At 31.0% G+C, this 16,838-nt stretch overlaps 1 protein-coding gene across 1 annotated transcript; it reads left to right on the plus strand.

Annotated features, from left to right (window-relative positions):
* Positions 1-12,899: 12,899 nt before the first annotated feature.
* LOC100816574 (uncharacterized) lies at positions 12,900-15,429 on the plus strand. The gene is made up of 5 exons (XM_003518352.5): positions 12,900-13,556; positions 13,653-13,976; positions 14,076-14,442; positions 14,557-14,673; positions 14,787-15,429. The coding sequence occupies exons 1-5, from the start codon at positions 13,329-13,331 to the stop codon at positions 14,897-14,899; spliced, it is 1,149 nt and encodes a 382-aa protein (XP_003518400.1). The 5' UTR covers positions 12,900-13,328; the 3' UTR covers positions 14,900-15,429.
* The last annotated feature ends 1,409 nt before the right edge of the window (positions 15,430-16,838 follow it).

Below are 16,838 nucleotides of genomic sequence, written 5' to 3' on the forward strand. Positions count from 1 at the left end.
CTGGTTAGATATAAGCACAATAGAGAATACAAATTAGATATAACCAGAGTACTGGCTCGTTAAAGTGGTGGCATATGCACCATTGGCTCATAAAGACGAAATTTTCATAAAATAAGTAATAAAGTGAAACTGCACGGTAACCCATGTTACATAAAGGTTGAACCAATGACACCACTTATCATCGTAATACGAATCATTGTCCTTCTGCTGGAGATTGTTTACCTATCTGTTTGTATTAACATCGAATAAGCTAATAAATATTGTGCGCCCTAATGTAGTAGTGGTCCAAATTGAATGAAAAAAGAAGAATAGTAATAATAATTCAGAAGATCCAAATCGTTGATATTATTAAGTCATAACTGCTTCTCTGTGTGATTGTTTGTTTGCCTGTAACTTTGTACTGTTTTTTTCCTAGTCCAGCATTATGCTCTAAACTCTAATATGTTTGGCCGGATTGTATGAAGCTGGAGGTGTACGTCCACCAAAAAAGCCAATTTCAAAGCATATATTATTAGGTGCATCGATGAATGTATGTGTCGTATTCTTAATCTTGGCACACATGATAACGACGGGAAAAATAGTACTATATCCTTCTCCCCTAGCTTAATTTGGATGGAGATGTGATTAAATAGTGAATAGATAAATCATGTTATCTGTTTGATTAATTGTTTGTTTAAGTACAGCATAATCAAGAAATTAAATTTTATGCACAAAGTATTCAACGACTAAACATGTGCACTTTTACCATAAGTTTGACCTTTGACTTTAGAGTTTAATTTTGGTCTATGGATCACGTGATCATTTTGCTAGTCACGTGAGCCTCTTGTTGGATAGGATACTATACTCTAATGACTAGTCCCAAAGGAATCACATCCCATGCATCTGATCAAAAGGGGAAAAGTAATACCAACATTAATGAACAACTTAACCTATTTTGAATTTATGTCAGCGTCAAAGGCCATCCATACAGTATTGAGAATCAAACACCTTGTTCTATACAAAAAAAAAAAAAATGTCGTTATACTTAATTAATCTATATATGTGATGTGAAATTTTCTTAACCATATTCTCCTGTGAACAAGTTAAAAAGAAAAAAACTAGCTATAAATTTAGCAAGTAATAATTAAAAATGGCTTGTTTATGCTATACATATTTTCAACAGAGAATGTTGTAAATTTACACCTTTTATTTATATTAAAATGGAAGCAAAGTTATTTAATATATTTGGTTGGGGATAGAATGGGTTGTGCATGTCAGGTGTATGACATGTGAAGGTTGGACCCTACTCTGTTGAAAAATTTCAAGTGCCAGCTTAGAGCAAGAGGTATTCGGGGAAACAGTGTAATATAGGCAGGAAATTAAGGAAAAAGATTGAGGTTGACTCAATATCATTGTGGTTAATCTGTACTTGTCATGATATCTCACTCATGAGTAGTAGTAACGGGGATGGTAAAAGATCATGTGGGTCGATCTGCTAGCACGTTATTAATTTGATGGGAAGGAGTGAAGAACTTGACCCATCAGTTTTTTGTAGAACACATATTGCTTATTATATGTCTAAATTAGCATTGACAAAATAAAGATGAAAGGAACGAATAGAAAGAAACAAAATTTCTCCAAAGGACATTTGCCAATAATAGAATTAATGAAATAGGATTTATATATCATTGGTACTTCTTAAATAAAATGAAACGTTATTATCAATTACATATATATCTCTATCTTATTCAATGTTCAATTTAGCATTCAAAAAATATTAATGATTTTTCTATATTTGTTATTTTTTTTAATAAATCTTAGTAAATAAATAAAATGTATATTGAAAATTATGTTACTAATCCTCCCTCAATTTACAGTATTTACTGTACTGATAACGAAAAGCTAACGTAGAATACAGATACAGAAAAATGCAACGCGTGTTAGTGTCCTCTAGTATCGTCAGCCTTTTATGAAGCAGCAGCAGATATTTTTGATAGTGAAAGCGAAAGTGAAGCAATCGCTGATAACCTGAGACCAGTGCACCACTCTCTGCTTTTTAGGCAATCAATCCAAATCAAGTTTCGCGCCAATTCTCAGCCAAAAAAATATCAATTGTTTAATACCCTTCAACTGATTTTTGTTTAACTCAATTACTTCAAATTCACAAGTAGATGAACAGTGCTCAAAAAGAAGAAATGATAAACAATAAGAATAATATGATTTTTTATGTTAAAAGAATACGTAATTTGCTCACAAATTAGTTTAATCAATGTTAAATTGGTCTTAGTAAATTATCAGATTAGTTGTGTAATTGAACTAACCTGTAAATTATCAGATTGATTGTGTAATTGAGCTAACCTAAAACAAGAGTTGACTTGCATTCCAATTGGTACCAAGTTTCAATTGATTTGATAAAATATTGATACATAAGTAAATAATTTGGATAAGCATGGGCTCATGCATTTGGTCACTAGTATGTGAGTATCAACAAAATATATGTTGAGAGAGATTAACTTTTTAAATAAATTTTAGTATCTAAAAATTTCATCTCTGACTTCATTATGATTCACGTAATTGCTGCTAAAAAACTAAGATTCATCCAAAAAAAATTAATTTATGACATGATAATTAATTAAGATATCATCAAGTACTATTTAGAATAACATTTCTATTATACTAATTAATATTATTGTCGTTACATTATATTTATTAATCTAATGCAAAAGTTTAATTTTACTTTGGATGTGAATATTTCGTTAAATGTATAATTTATAAATATATCTATAAGTATTTTTAGCCTCTTAATGGTTGGACTAATCCTAACGAGTTTCTTAGATTTAACTCATCTCAATTTTTCAGAAACAAAAACTAATAGGGTAATTGGATTGACATTATTATCTTATATTTCCTCAAAATTTCAGGTCAAGTGAACAGAAAATGTAAATATTATTCTTGGTTTTAGTATGATTTATATATATATATATATATATATATATATATATATATATATATATATATATATTTCTTTTGATATAATCTTATTTAAATTGAACAAAATTATTATAAGAAAAAACTCTATCCAATGAATGATTCATCAATTAAATTGATCCGATGAATAATTAGTCTTAATAAATTATAAGATTAGTTGTGCAATTGAATAATCGGTTTAACTTTTGTGTAATTGCTTAAATAGATGGTTAATGTTAAACTTGTGGATTCCTCAATATCACATAAATTTAAAAACTCCATATAAAAGTTGACTCTAATGTTAAGTTTTTTTAAGTAAATGCTAAGGTTATACTTTACTTAATTTTCCTTCTTAATTTGGAAAGTACCTTTTTATTCATAAAAAATAATTAGCATTAATTGCATGAAAAACATCACAAGGTCAGATGTTTGAATGGCAAATTTTCTTAAATAGTGCATCTTATTTTTGAGCAATAAACAATCGTGTCCCAAATGTTCTTAGTGGTACAATTAAAAACACGTATTTCTCCTTTAATGATTGAACATGACTATCCCGACATAAGATATGATGTGCATGTTTGAAAGTCTAGGTGCATTAGTGAATTTCCTTGTTTGACGCCCACGCCCAACAAGAAGCTATATGTGTGTTTGGGAATATATTTTAGACGCACGTATTCTCTTATTTTTCATGTCAAAATCTTGTATTGATGGAGAAGCTAAGAATAATTGTTTTAAAATATTCACATCGCGTCAAGCTAAAAGTTGTTTCCAAACACACGCTATATGTATTAGCTTCCAAGATCCACGTTACGTGGTAGTAATGCAAAACCAAACACAAGAGACACGTGTGAGAAGAAAATATTCTCTTGTGTTTTTGAAAATACAATAAATGTAAAAATTTAGGTGCTATTAATTCACTTAAATAATTCAAAAGTAATTTTTTTATTCGTAAAAATAACTTTAAAGTTATAGAGTATGTACGAGTTGTTATCCAACATGCGATATGCATTTTAAGACTAATCTAATATACCAACACAAAAATAACACTCCAGATCGGATCGGATCAGAAACGTAGTTTTGAAACTTGCAAACGGACACTCAAACATGAACAGCTAATTTTACACTATACATGAGAAATTACGTCCGCAACGTGTGTTAAGCTTCAAATTTGTATATGCGTATAACAGGTTTCAAAATTTATATTTTTACTTCTTTAAACAAAAAAGATGAAATTTAGGTATCACAATAAAAAGAAAAATAATCAAATAAGAGATAGATAATGAGAGTTTTTATGCATGAAGAGTGCAAGACAGCATATGCACTGTAATTTGGCGGATTGATCACACCTTGTACTCTTTGAACTTCATTAATAAATTATTATTTGCCTTTAGAAAAAATAACAAAAATAATCTAAAATGACTCTAAACTATTAAGAACAACATAAAAAAACACTAAAATCTTACAGTGCATTCTAGCATATTAATTAAAAATGATCAAATAAGTTCTAATTTTGAGAGAATTAAAGTCTTTTTAAAAAATGATGTATTTTCACACTATCATCAATAATCAATATTAACATGATAACTATTTCTTTTTATTTTTTACCTCTATAATTTGTGCAATGTCACGTGTCAACCTATTGATTTATTGATGCAAACAGATAATTTTGAATTATGAGTTTATAACTCCACATATTTTATCTCAAAAAAAAGAAAAACTCCACATATTTTATTTTTATTAAGGTAAAAACACCAAAAAGGGGCACTTTTACAAATTATTTATCAAAAAGGGGCTCTTTTACAATTATTTCTGGAGGGGGGGTCTGTTTTTTTATTGTAAAGCGCCCCCCACCCAGGCGCCTCCACTGTGCACGTGACACGTGGCACAGGTAGGTAGCGCCCCTGACGCAGGCGCCTTTGGTAGTGCCCAGGGGTCAGGCACTACTGGTGGCGCCCCTGCTGCAGGCGCTACGGCTAGAGCAGGGCAGCCAGGCGCTTGCCCCCCCCTCATCTTCTTCTCACACCCCTCAGTCTCTTCCCACACCCCCCCACCCCAAAATTTTATATTTTTTATATTGTTTATCAAAAATTTAAATTTTGTTTCATCTTTCTTATTAGTATTATTTGTTATTTTTTTATATTCCACACCCCCACCCCAAAATTTCAATAAGATTATTTTTTATACACTCTAAATTGTATATTTTTTAATTTGTTTATCAAAAATTTAAATTTTTTTAATTTTTATTATTAGTATTATTTGTTATTTTTTTATGTTTTATTATTCTCTCTTTTTGAAGTATATATAAGTACATTTTCAATAAAATACATTTTGAAATCCTAAAATGTTTTAAAATGCTTTTTGATTGGGTCAATTCTTTTTGATTTGGCCATTAAATTACGTTAGAGATCACTTTTGATTTATGTGTCATTAACATTATGGTTATTTATTTTTATTTATTTTAAAAGCATTGCACAATAAGATTGAAACGACAAATAAATAAAAATGATCTCTAACGTAATTTAATGGCCAAATAAAAAAAGAATTGACCAAATCAAAAAGCATTTTAAAACATTTTAGGATTTCAAAATGTATTTTAGGTGAAAATGTATTTTATTGAAAATGTACTTATATATACTTCAAAAAGAGAGAATAATAAAACATAAAAAAATAACAAATAATACTAATAATAAAAATGAAAAAAAATTAAATTTTTGATAAACAAATTAAAAAATATACAATTTAGAGTGTATAAAAAATAATCTTATTGAAATTTTGGGATGGAGGGTGTGGGAATATAAAAAAAATAACAAATAATACTAATAAGAAAGATGAAAGAAAATTTAAATTTTAGATAAACAATATAAAAAATATAAAATTTTGGGGTGGGGATGCGGGAAGAGACTGGGGGGTGTGAGAAGAAGAGGCTGGGGGGGGGGCAGGCGCCTGGCTGCCCTGCGCTAGCCGTAGCGCCTGCAGCAGGGGCGCCACCAGTAGTGCCTGACCCCTGGGCACTACCAAAGGCGCCTGCGTCAGAGGCGCTACCTCCCTGTGACACGTGTCACGTGCACAGTGGAAGCGTCTGGGTGGGGGGCGCTTTGCAATAAAAAAACAGACCCCTCTAGGAAATAATTGCAAAAGAACCCCTTTTTAATAAATAATTTGTAAAAGTGTCCCTTTTGGTGTTTTTGCCTTTTTATTAATAACAAATGCTGAATACTTAGTTTGAGAAAGGTTACTGTTGCTTGGCTTTGGCGGGAAATGGTATAAATGAAATTGAATAATAGCCTTGAAATCCGACGACGATGCATCGATGCCCACGTACGACTGGTCCACGTCAGCCAGTGCTTGATTCACGGGATTCCTGTGAATACTCAGAAATTAGCTGCAATAAATGCACGGGTACGCGAGCTTTCTTTTCTATTCAATAAATTGTTTTTTTAGTTATTTTATTTCTTTAAAAAAAAAAGGAAAAAACTAAAGTATATTTTTGTTCTAATTTTTGAAATTCGATTTTAATTTTAATGATAGTTGTAAACCATCATAAAATGCATTTTAAAGATCCAATACAAAGTATTTAGCAAACTAGAATAAAAAATAGGACAAAAACTTCTGAAATATTTAAACCGAATTTAAAAAGAAATTAGGGAGAGCAAAACATACTAATGATACTAAAATGAGTCATCGAGTCCAACTCAACAGGTCAATAAGTCCAATGTGAATTTCTTATGGGTTATGTTTTTTATTGCTTCACCTAGTTCGATGACTCATCAGCAGGTTGGAACAAGTTGGCCAATTTTATCTTAAATTTGTATAATGTCTAAATGCATTTGATTTTATGAAAAATTTAAAGATTTTAAGCTCATGTTAATTAAATTGTAAACTCTTATTAGAAGTGAAGAAAAGGTTTATAACAATAACAGCTATTTAACAACTAACTCGGATAAAATAAAAATATGCGGTACCTATTTATAAACAGTAAGAAATTGGAAATTTGTAATTTTCTTTTAAATTTAAAATATTTATATTTTAAAAATTAAAAAATACTGATTACTTTCTATTTTGTTTGTCTAATGTTTTATTGAACAAAATAACAGATATTGTCAATAAAGGTATAAAATGATTTATTTAAGCACGTGTAGTTTTGGTAAAAAAATAATATTTTGATGCATTACAAAATCTTTAAATAATATATTATTTTTAAGATAACTTATGATGGGAAATTTTTAACTATACCAACATGATACAGTTGAGCTCCTTGAAGGGTTATAATTGATTTAAGGATTGCATACTCTTTCCTTCAAGGAACTCGATTATAGAGAGAAATATCTTCTTTATAACAATCGCAAATAAATGTGTATGCTTCTCACAAATTAACAAAACTTCATTCCTGAAAAGATGTCCTCAAAGCTATATGTAACTTATTACTACAAATTTGTGTATAAATCCAATTAATTATTGCCAGATGTTTTCTAATCAAATGGGAAGTCTAAGTGTCTAAGGACACTCAATTTTTTTTTTCTCTTAAATCATGCTATGTAGTATATAATCTTATGTCTAACTTAGTGTGCGTAAAATAGAACTGCCTGTAAAAGTTAATTACTTTTTCATCCAAACGTGTTAATTTTGGATCAAGCATGGGCACAAAAACTTAGGGTGAAGACTAAAGAAATGCCTTTGTTTGTAAAGGAGGACGAAGCGATCCGTGACTTCTTTCGATCACTTTAAGTTTAAATAGATAATTTCTGTTATTATTTAATATATTTTAGATTTTAGATTTGAAGTGGAAGAGCGGAAAAATATAAGTAGATGGTAGACATATATAACCAAGTATTCCTACCCTAAACAACAGAAGGTACCTCGGCCGAGTATATCTCAGCTTCGATTAGGAAGGACCTTTAGTATTATCCTAATCTAATCATCTTATGTTAATATGTTATTATCAGATAATATCAAATTATAATTTTCTTTAATCAAAACCCAGTGACAAATCCATAAATTTTATGTTATTGGGACAATATTCATATACATAAATTTGTTGTGGACAATACTCATTATAAATTTGTTTGTTTGCATTATATTTCAAACTATAGAAATAATTTATAATTATATTAAAAATTTGTGGAGACAATTACCTCCAATGTGCAACAAACAGATCTGTCCCTGTCAAAATATAAGGTCTATAAATCCTATGATTCATAAATATTTGTATATATAAAAAAATAGATTCTCAGTGCATGAATGTTAGGTTTCATTTTAATTATCATACAGAGTATACTCCTAATTTTAGTGTCGGAGTGTTCTTGCCGAGTAAATTACAAAAATTGGAGTAGGAGAAACAAAACAGGAATTGACAAAGAGGTACTAAGCAGGGCTACTAAAGAAAAAAAATTGCTTCAATACACCTTGGTCCTGAACAAGTACAATATGTTTCGTACATTAAAATTTATAAAAATACTTGTTTAAATGTTATTCCAGCAAACCCTTATATTTTGGAAGACAGAGAATTTTAATTAGAGAACCAAGCAAGCACGTTTCGCCCATAAACCGAAAAAACAGTGTGGAGCAAAAACATAAACATGACCTATTATTCCAGACACCATTATTCTAGTGGATTCAGATAACACCAAACATCAATTATACTTCCCAAAATCATGATAATATCATAAAATAATAACAGTAATTAATTATTATTTTAGTTTTCACCCTAAAAATATAATTTATAATTATTTTTTTATCATGAATCTAAACTAAAAACATTATTCGTGTATTCGCTAGCCATGTTCACGAATCAGGAGCTGAGCATGTTTATATTAAAAGAATTGAATAATTAAAATTTTATTTATATCTAACTATGAGTATACAAGAGATATATAGAGTATAAAGAAATAATAAATTTAAAATTATCTATAACTTGAATTTAAATTATAACAATTTATATCTAATTGTTTTATCATATCAATAATCTAACACTTTCTTGCAAGATGGTGGTGGTGAAGACAAGGTCAATCTTGTTTTTCATAATTTTTTTGCATGAAAATGTACATCTTTAAAGAGACAATATGCAAGTCTATCAAAACCAATAAATGAAAACTTAATCATTAAGTAAAAGTCATGACACAAGGCTGAATTACCTAAAAAGACATAAACAAGAAAAAAATTTAACTACCTAAAAAGACAGAAATAAAAGACAACTTAATCACCTATAAGATAAAAACAAAAAAATGACTTAATCACCTAAAAGACAAAAACAAAATGATTTAATTGCATAAAATGACATAAAAAAAAGGCTTAATCACCATAAATAATTTCGAATGGAAGACATGATATAATTTCATTATATAACCTTCAAAAAATTTCTTCAAGGAGATAGTCATTTGATAATTGGTAGAAATTATATTTAGTGGATAGATTAAAAGCAAATGATAGATGACCATCAAGAAAAAAAAGGATCAATATAAATTAACCTGTTGGCTCTATAATATCATATTAAAAAGTGAAAATAATTAAAATTTTATTCATTTCAAATTATGAGTATACAAATATATATATATATATATATATATATATATATATATATATATAATATAAAGGAATATCAAATTTAAAATTATCTATTAAATTATTTATAACTTGATTTTTTTAAAAATTTATAACTTAAATTTAAATTTAAACTATAATAACTTATAATTAATTGTTGTATCATATATTAGTTTAACGGTATAATGCTGTTACACCGAAGTAGTATGGTACCTTTATGTTATCGACTTATTATTGATCGAGCGTTGCATGTCAGAGAAGTAGTAACAAACAACAGGATAGGGATATTTTCTGAGTTTTTGACCATGTCACTGTGTCTTTGGGGCCTCTTTGGCAGTGTGACAGCAGAAAGCAATAAAAGGAATGCTAGTAATAAGCACAAATAATGTATAGTTATGATGTCAAAAATGCAAATATATAAGTTTTTTTAAAATTAGTTCTAAAGATATTTAAGAAATCCCTATCCCTACTTAACAACGTACCAACCGTTGCTATTAGTCTATTTTTCTTAACAAAAATAGTATTCGCCTGTTTAATATTGTAAAATGTATTGGAAAAAAGTAAATACATAGATACAATACTCGTGTGAACAAATCAGAACAATATAGATTGTTCTGTTTTGTTTATCCTGATTTTATTTTATTTTTGTATTTGTTTTAATTCTAAAATATATGAAATATAAAACAGAAATATATATTTTTATTCTTCTTAATTCTTGTGATCTTATCAAACACCATCAAAATATAATAGCTGCTTTCGCTAAGGACCGTAATATAGAGTAGTCTCTTTTGGCCCATTCAGTTAATGAATCGTGCCTTTGAAGAGAAGGAAGAGTTTCGGTGTCAATCTACTTGGGTTTGTTTGAAAGCTAAATTCGTTTTTTTTTTTTTTTTGTCATATGTGATGTGACAGTGTGGGTGTGCTTAGCTTTAATGAAATTTTACATTTGTAGCTTTTTTAATATTATTTTATCTTTCCTTCATTTACATAACTTCGAAAGAAATTAGGAATAGTTTATGTTAATGTTAATGAAAAAAAATATAAGATATTATATTATAGTTGTAGTTAGGGTTGCAGTAAGAAGAAAAATTAGCAGCTAATTTTTTTGACAAACCTCACATCTTCTTTACACATAGTTATAGATAATAATCTCGAATTATTAATTTGTTTAAATAAAATTCTCTTGATTTATCTATTAGATGTTAGGAGCTAAGGATGCTCATGAACCAGCTCATTGTAGAGACATTTTTAGAAATTATTGAGATAATTTTTTTAAGTGGCTTCTCTTTTAACTTGGGGAATTCTTTTGCTCTTGATGCTGAGCTTGTGGTGATTATGATAGTTATTGAAATCGTCGTTGTGAGAGGTTGGACGATGCCTTAGGTTGAGTATGATTTCATGCTTGTTATAAAGTTTTTCAGACTTATAATGTGATTCCTTTTAAATAGTGGAGTGTGATGTTTTGGCTAGTTAGAATTGCTCCCTTCAAATAACCTTAGCACATCTCTAGATTTCATTAAAAAAAAACCAATAAAGCTCCAATCTTTTGTTATATCCATATGGATTTATAAAAGTACAAAAAAGAGTGATATCTCAAATTGATATCTTGAAGAGTGGAGCACGGTCATTTGTGTCCTTGAAAGCATTAAAATTTAAAAATAGTTTTTAAAAGTGTAATCCATAGCTCAAGTTAGTCTTATTTTTAAATAGGACATGTGGAAATTAATGTTCATACCTACGTGATGTTCATTTGTCAACGTGACAAGAACGATATACATGTAAATAACAAATGGCAATTCCATCGTTTAAACTAAATTGAAAGCTGTCATTTTTTAAATTTTTCCAAAACTTGTTATGTGTTAAAAATATCATTTTTAATATACTTCCTTAAAACCACTTCTTGTCATTTTGATTTCTAAACTCAACACTCACTCTCGTTAAAAGTACCCTCAAATTTCCAATTAAATCCACATATAAACTTCATCATTTTTTTCTCCCTTTGATTCCTTATTCCTCATCCTTTTGATCTTCATCTTGCATCATTTTTGGCCTCCACCATTTATACATCAAGTCCATCATTTTAAATTTGAAAACACGTAAAGTTAAATGCAAGCCATAAGATATGTCTTTGTAAGAACATAGAACTAGACTTCAAACTATATTTTTAAGATGCCAATGTTCAATACAACCGTCCTTTAACACCACCAATCTAATAACCATCACTAAACACTCACCTTAGCCATGCATCACATGCACACATTAAATCAAACAAAGTCTTCTACCCAAATTAATCTATTAACTTTAATTCTATTAACGTGTGAATAATCTATTTTGATATTTATTTTTATGCCTTTGTGAAATACAGGAGTATATCTTATTATTTAGATTTGTCTCAACTTGTTTTTAAAATTTAAATGGTGGATTTGGCATGCAAATGGTGTAGGTCAAAGTCAAGATGAACTAAAAAATATGCAACAAAAAGATGAAAAATATAAGGGATATGGAATGTGAGTATGAGATAAGATAATGTCCATGCTAATATTTTACTAGTAATTTGATACTTAAATGAAAATTTAAAAATATTTTATGGAACCAAAATGATATCAAATTATACTATTTGGAGACTAAAACAATAGTAATTGATTAAACTCAACGACTAATTTGAAAATGGTATAATTTGTAAAATCACAAGAAAAAAACTTTTATATTAATATAGTTGGTTGAATTGTCGTGTGTCGTCCATGTCTATAAGCTAGTAAAGGTTGATAAGGAATAATCTTATTGAAGTAGTATTTAAATTAAGTTAAATTTTTAAATACATTCATTAAAACTTAAAAATAATATTTTACTATACTGTATTAACTATTAAGTAATTAAGTCAAATTTGAAAAATAAATTATCCTCGGGACTTATTTTGTCTATTCGCTCATAGTAACTATCAAGTATCTAGTACGAGCACACATCCGATGCATTTTCCAAGCAAACAAAAAAATCCCTCTTCACTTAATTTGAAAAAAAAAAACTGTCCATGAACATTACACAAACGACCCCACCGTCTTCCAAATTTACATAAAAAACCTTCATCTCAAGGTCAGCATCAACGGCAGATCTAGTCACCACCAATAAAATAAAAAAAAAAAACAAGTCAGAACTCAGAAGCTTATGGATTTAAATTTTGAAGTGAATCTTGGGCAAAGTCCAAAAATTACCAAAAGCAAGTAGGGACAAAAAAAAAAAATGGAGTCGAGTAGAATTAGGTGAGTGAACAGGAAGTCCATCAATAGTGAACAGTCCAAAATTTTGAAAAATTGATTTGAAAACATAGCAAAGCTTGCGAAAGGAAGTAGAAGGCTAGAAGCAGTAAAAAATGGAGTCCGATATCTTAAAACATTTGCAATCATATGTAAATGTGGCTGAGCCGCTTAATTAATTTGAAAGATTAGTAGTGATAGAGTGGACAAATGGCAGGTGGGTTGCATGCAAGGACAAACAAATTCCCCCATTTTCTCACTTTCTCTTTCATCTTCTTCTTCATACCAATATTTTGATTTTGAACTGTCTCAAAGGGACCCTGAAACCTTAATAAAAGCAACTTGTCTTCTTACATTCTATTATCCTCCAATTCGCCTTTTACTTCTCTCTTCCTTTTTTCTCTCCCTTGCCTGGGTCCCATTCCCTGCACAAACAGCTGGGCTTCATTATTAAATCTTCCTCAACCAGCAACTTCAACTTCCTCGTTCCCCACTTCATTACCCTCGTAACTCGTAACGGCTTCATACCGGACCTTTCCTTTTCTGTTTTTCTCTCAACTTCAAAGTTAGAATCTTTTGTTCACTCACTGAGCCATGGATGGCGCCGAGTTCGACGCCGCGTTTGGGTTCCCATCTGAGTTTCCCTACGAGTTTGACTCGGTCGGGACAGAACCGGTTGATTCCGGTTCGACCGGGACTGAGAGTAGCGACGATGAGGACTTCTTCGCCGGCTTGACTCGCCGGCTGAGTCACACCTCGCTCAATGAAACAAGGAAGGAACAACACTTCACTGTTCCCATCGGCAACAGTGGCCAAGCTGAGGTAATGATAACCAATACCCACCGTTTTCTTCCTTTCTTTCACTTTTCTTTTCGGGGAAGCTAACTTTGTATCGGTTTTTTTTTTTTTTGTTTGCAGAGTCAGAAGATGATGGCTCGTGGTTTGGCCGGGTCACCTCAGTCTATACTGAGTGGGATCGGAAGCTGGTCGGGTCGGAGTGGCGGCTCCGGCGACGGAAGCCCCAACGGGTCTTCTCGCGTTCCGTCGCCGACGACGACGCCGTTTAAATCCACAAACGACGCTTGGGATGTTCTGTACGCAGCTGCAGGGGAAGTTGCGAGGTTGAAGATGAACGATTTAGTTTCTTCGAAGTTTGATTTCCAGAACCGTGGAGTGCTGGGTGGTTTTCCTCCACCTGTTGCGGCGGAGAATGTATTTTTTCCAAACCAGGGTGTTTCTCAGGTGAGTTACTTAAATAAGTTATAATCGCGTTCAACGTGTTTGAGAAAATGCGTGAGAGAACTTGCATGTTAAAATGGGTTGTTTTTCTTTTTTGTATAGGTTCGATACCAGCAAGTGAGACCAGAGCAGATGCTGAAGCAGCAGTGTGGTTCGGTTTGGGGCAGGCAAGAGAAGGCTGGTTGGGTATCTCAGCAGCACCACCAGCCACAGGTTCAGAACAGGGTTCGTGATTTGCGTGAGTTTGGGTACGACTATGAAGCTGTGAAATGCACGCGCGCTTTGCCTCGTCCTGCATGGCACCCTCTTCAAGTGAAGAACCAGAATACCCAACACGTGCCTCATTTCGGATCCGGGTCACGACCCGGGTTACAAGCTGGATCCGGTGCTACCAAAAGGGGTTGCGCTGGAACAGGGGTTTTCTTGCCTCGTCAATATGGGGCCCCTCCGGATTCTCGCAAGAAAACATGTAATATAAAATCATTGAATCTGTTTTTCTTTTTCTCTCCTTGGTTTAAGCATTTGTTTCTGCTTCTTTGGTGGTTACTTGACCGTATTTTTGTGTTTTGTTCTGTTGTTACAGGCTGTGCCGCACCTGTTTTGGTCCCAGCTAAGGTTATTCATGCTCTGAACCTCAACATTGATGAACTAAATGCCGCTGGCCAACCACGCTTCTCAAGTGCTTTTGGCGTGGACTATGGTTAGTGGGGTTTTAACAGAAGAGTAACAATTTGGTTCAGAGTGAAGTTTAGCAGAGTCATTTATCGGATTTTATGACTAATTTGTGTTTTGTTGTTTTTTTGTTTCTTGTAGATGCTCTGCTGGCGAGGAGGAATGCTCTTCTACTGCAGCAGAAGTTAAGCATGCGGCGAGAAGAGGCAGCAAATTATGAAGCTCTTCGCCTGCCGCAGGAATGGACGTACTGACTCCTTCGATAATAGTTCGTTCAAACAAGATTCAATTAAACCTTGGTGGAGAAAGAAAGCTAGTGAAATTAGTAGGATTGTGATAGGGAAGTTGGTTTTTTTTATAATATAAAGATGAGATTCAAGAATGTGTTTGGGTAGTTTAGTGGCAATAAATCATCCGGTTTTTGTGAGAGATGCAGCTTTTGGGATCTGTTAGTTGAAGAAACAGTGAAAGATAGTAGTTTAGGGGAAGCTTTTTATTTTTTTTTTTACTTTTATGAAGAATATATTTATAATTTGTAATAAGTGGGGTTCGTTTTCTTCCATGCTAATGTTAAATTAATGTTGATGGAAGAAGGGTAAAGAAGGGCTTATTGTGTTGGAAGAGGGTTCAGAGTCTAGCTGGTAAAAGAAGGAGGGTGAAGGGCTTATTCGATGAAGATTGCTCATAACTCTTTGTAAAAAAGCTCTTGCTCGTAATAGAACAGTATGTAATAAGTAAGTTATACTAAATGTAGTAAATGCAAGTCTTGTGTAATTCCTCAAAATCCTCCATATCTCTATTCTCTTACTGTTGAAAGATTGCATTTTAAGCTTTTGTTGATTTTTTTGTGGAATTTGTGCTTTGCCAAGGTGGGCAAAGGGCAATGTCAATTATGCGTCATTGACACATGACTTCGCTAGTGCTTGCTTACTGCTGCTTACTTCTTAGTGCACATGAATAATTGAATATATTTGACTCAGATTAATTTTACATAAATACTTTGTTGTTACTTTTTTAAAAATTAATAAATTGGCATAACACAATGTGTAAAATAATAATAATTTAATCTATAATATTTTTTTGAATTCATTAGTTTTAGACCAAAGATATGTTTCAATAAAAAAAGAGAATATATTTAAAAACATTGGAAGGAGTAGCTAATGATAGTGTGGGACATGTGTGGAAGGTGTAAAAGAGAGGGAAATGGATGAAGGCAGATATTTTGATTATTTTGTAACAGGAATGAAAAGATGAAAAAGAGATTCTGAACTGAATTGATAGGTATTGCTTGCTGAAGATGGATTGTGGAAATGGGATAGGAGGGTACCTTTGATGGGCCCCTCTCTGAATCCAGTGTTAGGGGCCCTCTCTCGTCTCCATCCATCTGCATTCCCGCCTTTTTTTATTTATTATATTATATTTTATCAAAAAAGCTATCTAAAGAGCTCTGTCATTTTGAAACTCGTGATCTGATTTCCAGCATTTCTCTTCTGATTTTGACTTGGTCAAACTTTTCATTATTAAATATTGCCTTTGTTCTTTTCAAATTTTGATATAATATATTTATTTCTTGATTATATATTTATCTCTATTTATTTTAAAATATTTTGTCATACGGTCAAAAATGGTTTTATTATTAATCAAAGTATTAATTCATGTTTTTAACTTGTGTTTTCTTTTAAAATGAAATAAAAAGATTAAAAAGCATTATCAGTGTGTTATTTAGCGTGATTTTAAATATTTTTTAAAGTTATTACTCGTAACAGTTAAAAAGATCCATACTTAGTAATAATTAATTATTACTGAGTTTGAATGTTTTTATCATTTTTTTATTTTTTAATGTGTGGTGTCTCTATCGCTTTTTCCATATCATTATTATATAAGCACTATTGTTGCTTAATAGAATCTGTTAATCCGGCTTTGTACAGGAAACGGAATCTTGATTTTCATTACGAAACACAGAAAGCTGAATATTCATGAATTTATGTTTTACGACAGAGTAGTTCTAGATCACTACGCTCCTTAAAAGTTGATCAAATTATCCTGCACTCACGTTTAGTACTAAATAAACCGTTAAGTTGTATTGATATTTTTTAAATTGAAAAGTAAAAGAATTAAAGAAAAGAATAGATAAAAGTGTGCATAATTTATTAATGTAAAATAATAAAGTTATAATCAAATAAAATTTTATAA

This window comes from Glycine max, chromosome 2 (assembly GCF_000004515.6).
Source record: "Glycine max cultivar Williams 82 chromosome 2, Glycine_max_v4.0, whole genome shotgun sequence".
NCBI lineage: Eukaryota > Viridiplantae > Streptophyta > Magnoliopsida > Fabales > Fabaceae > Glycine > Glycine max.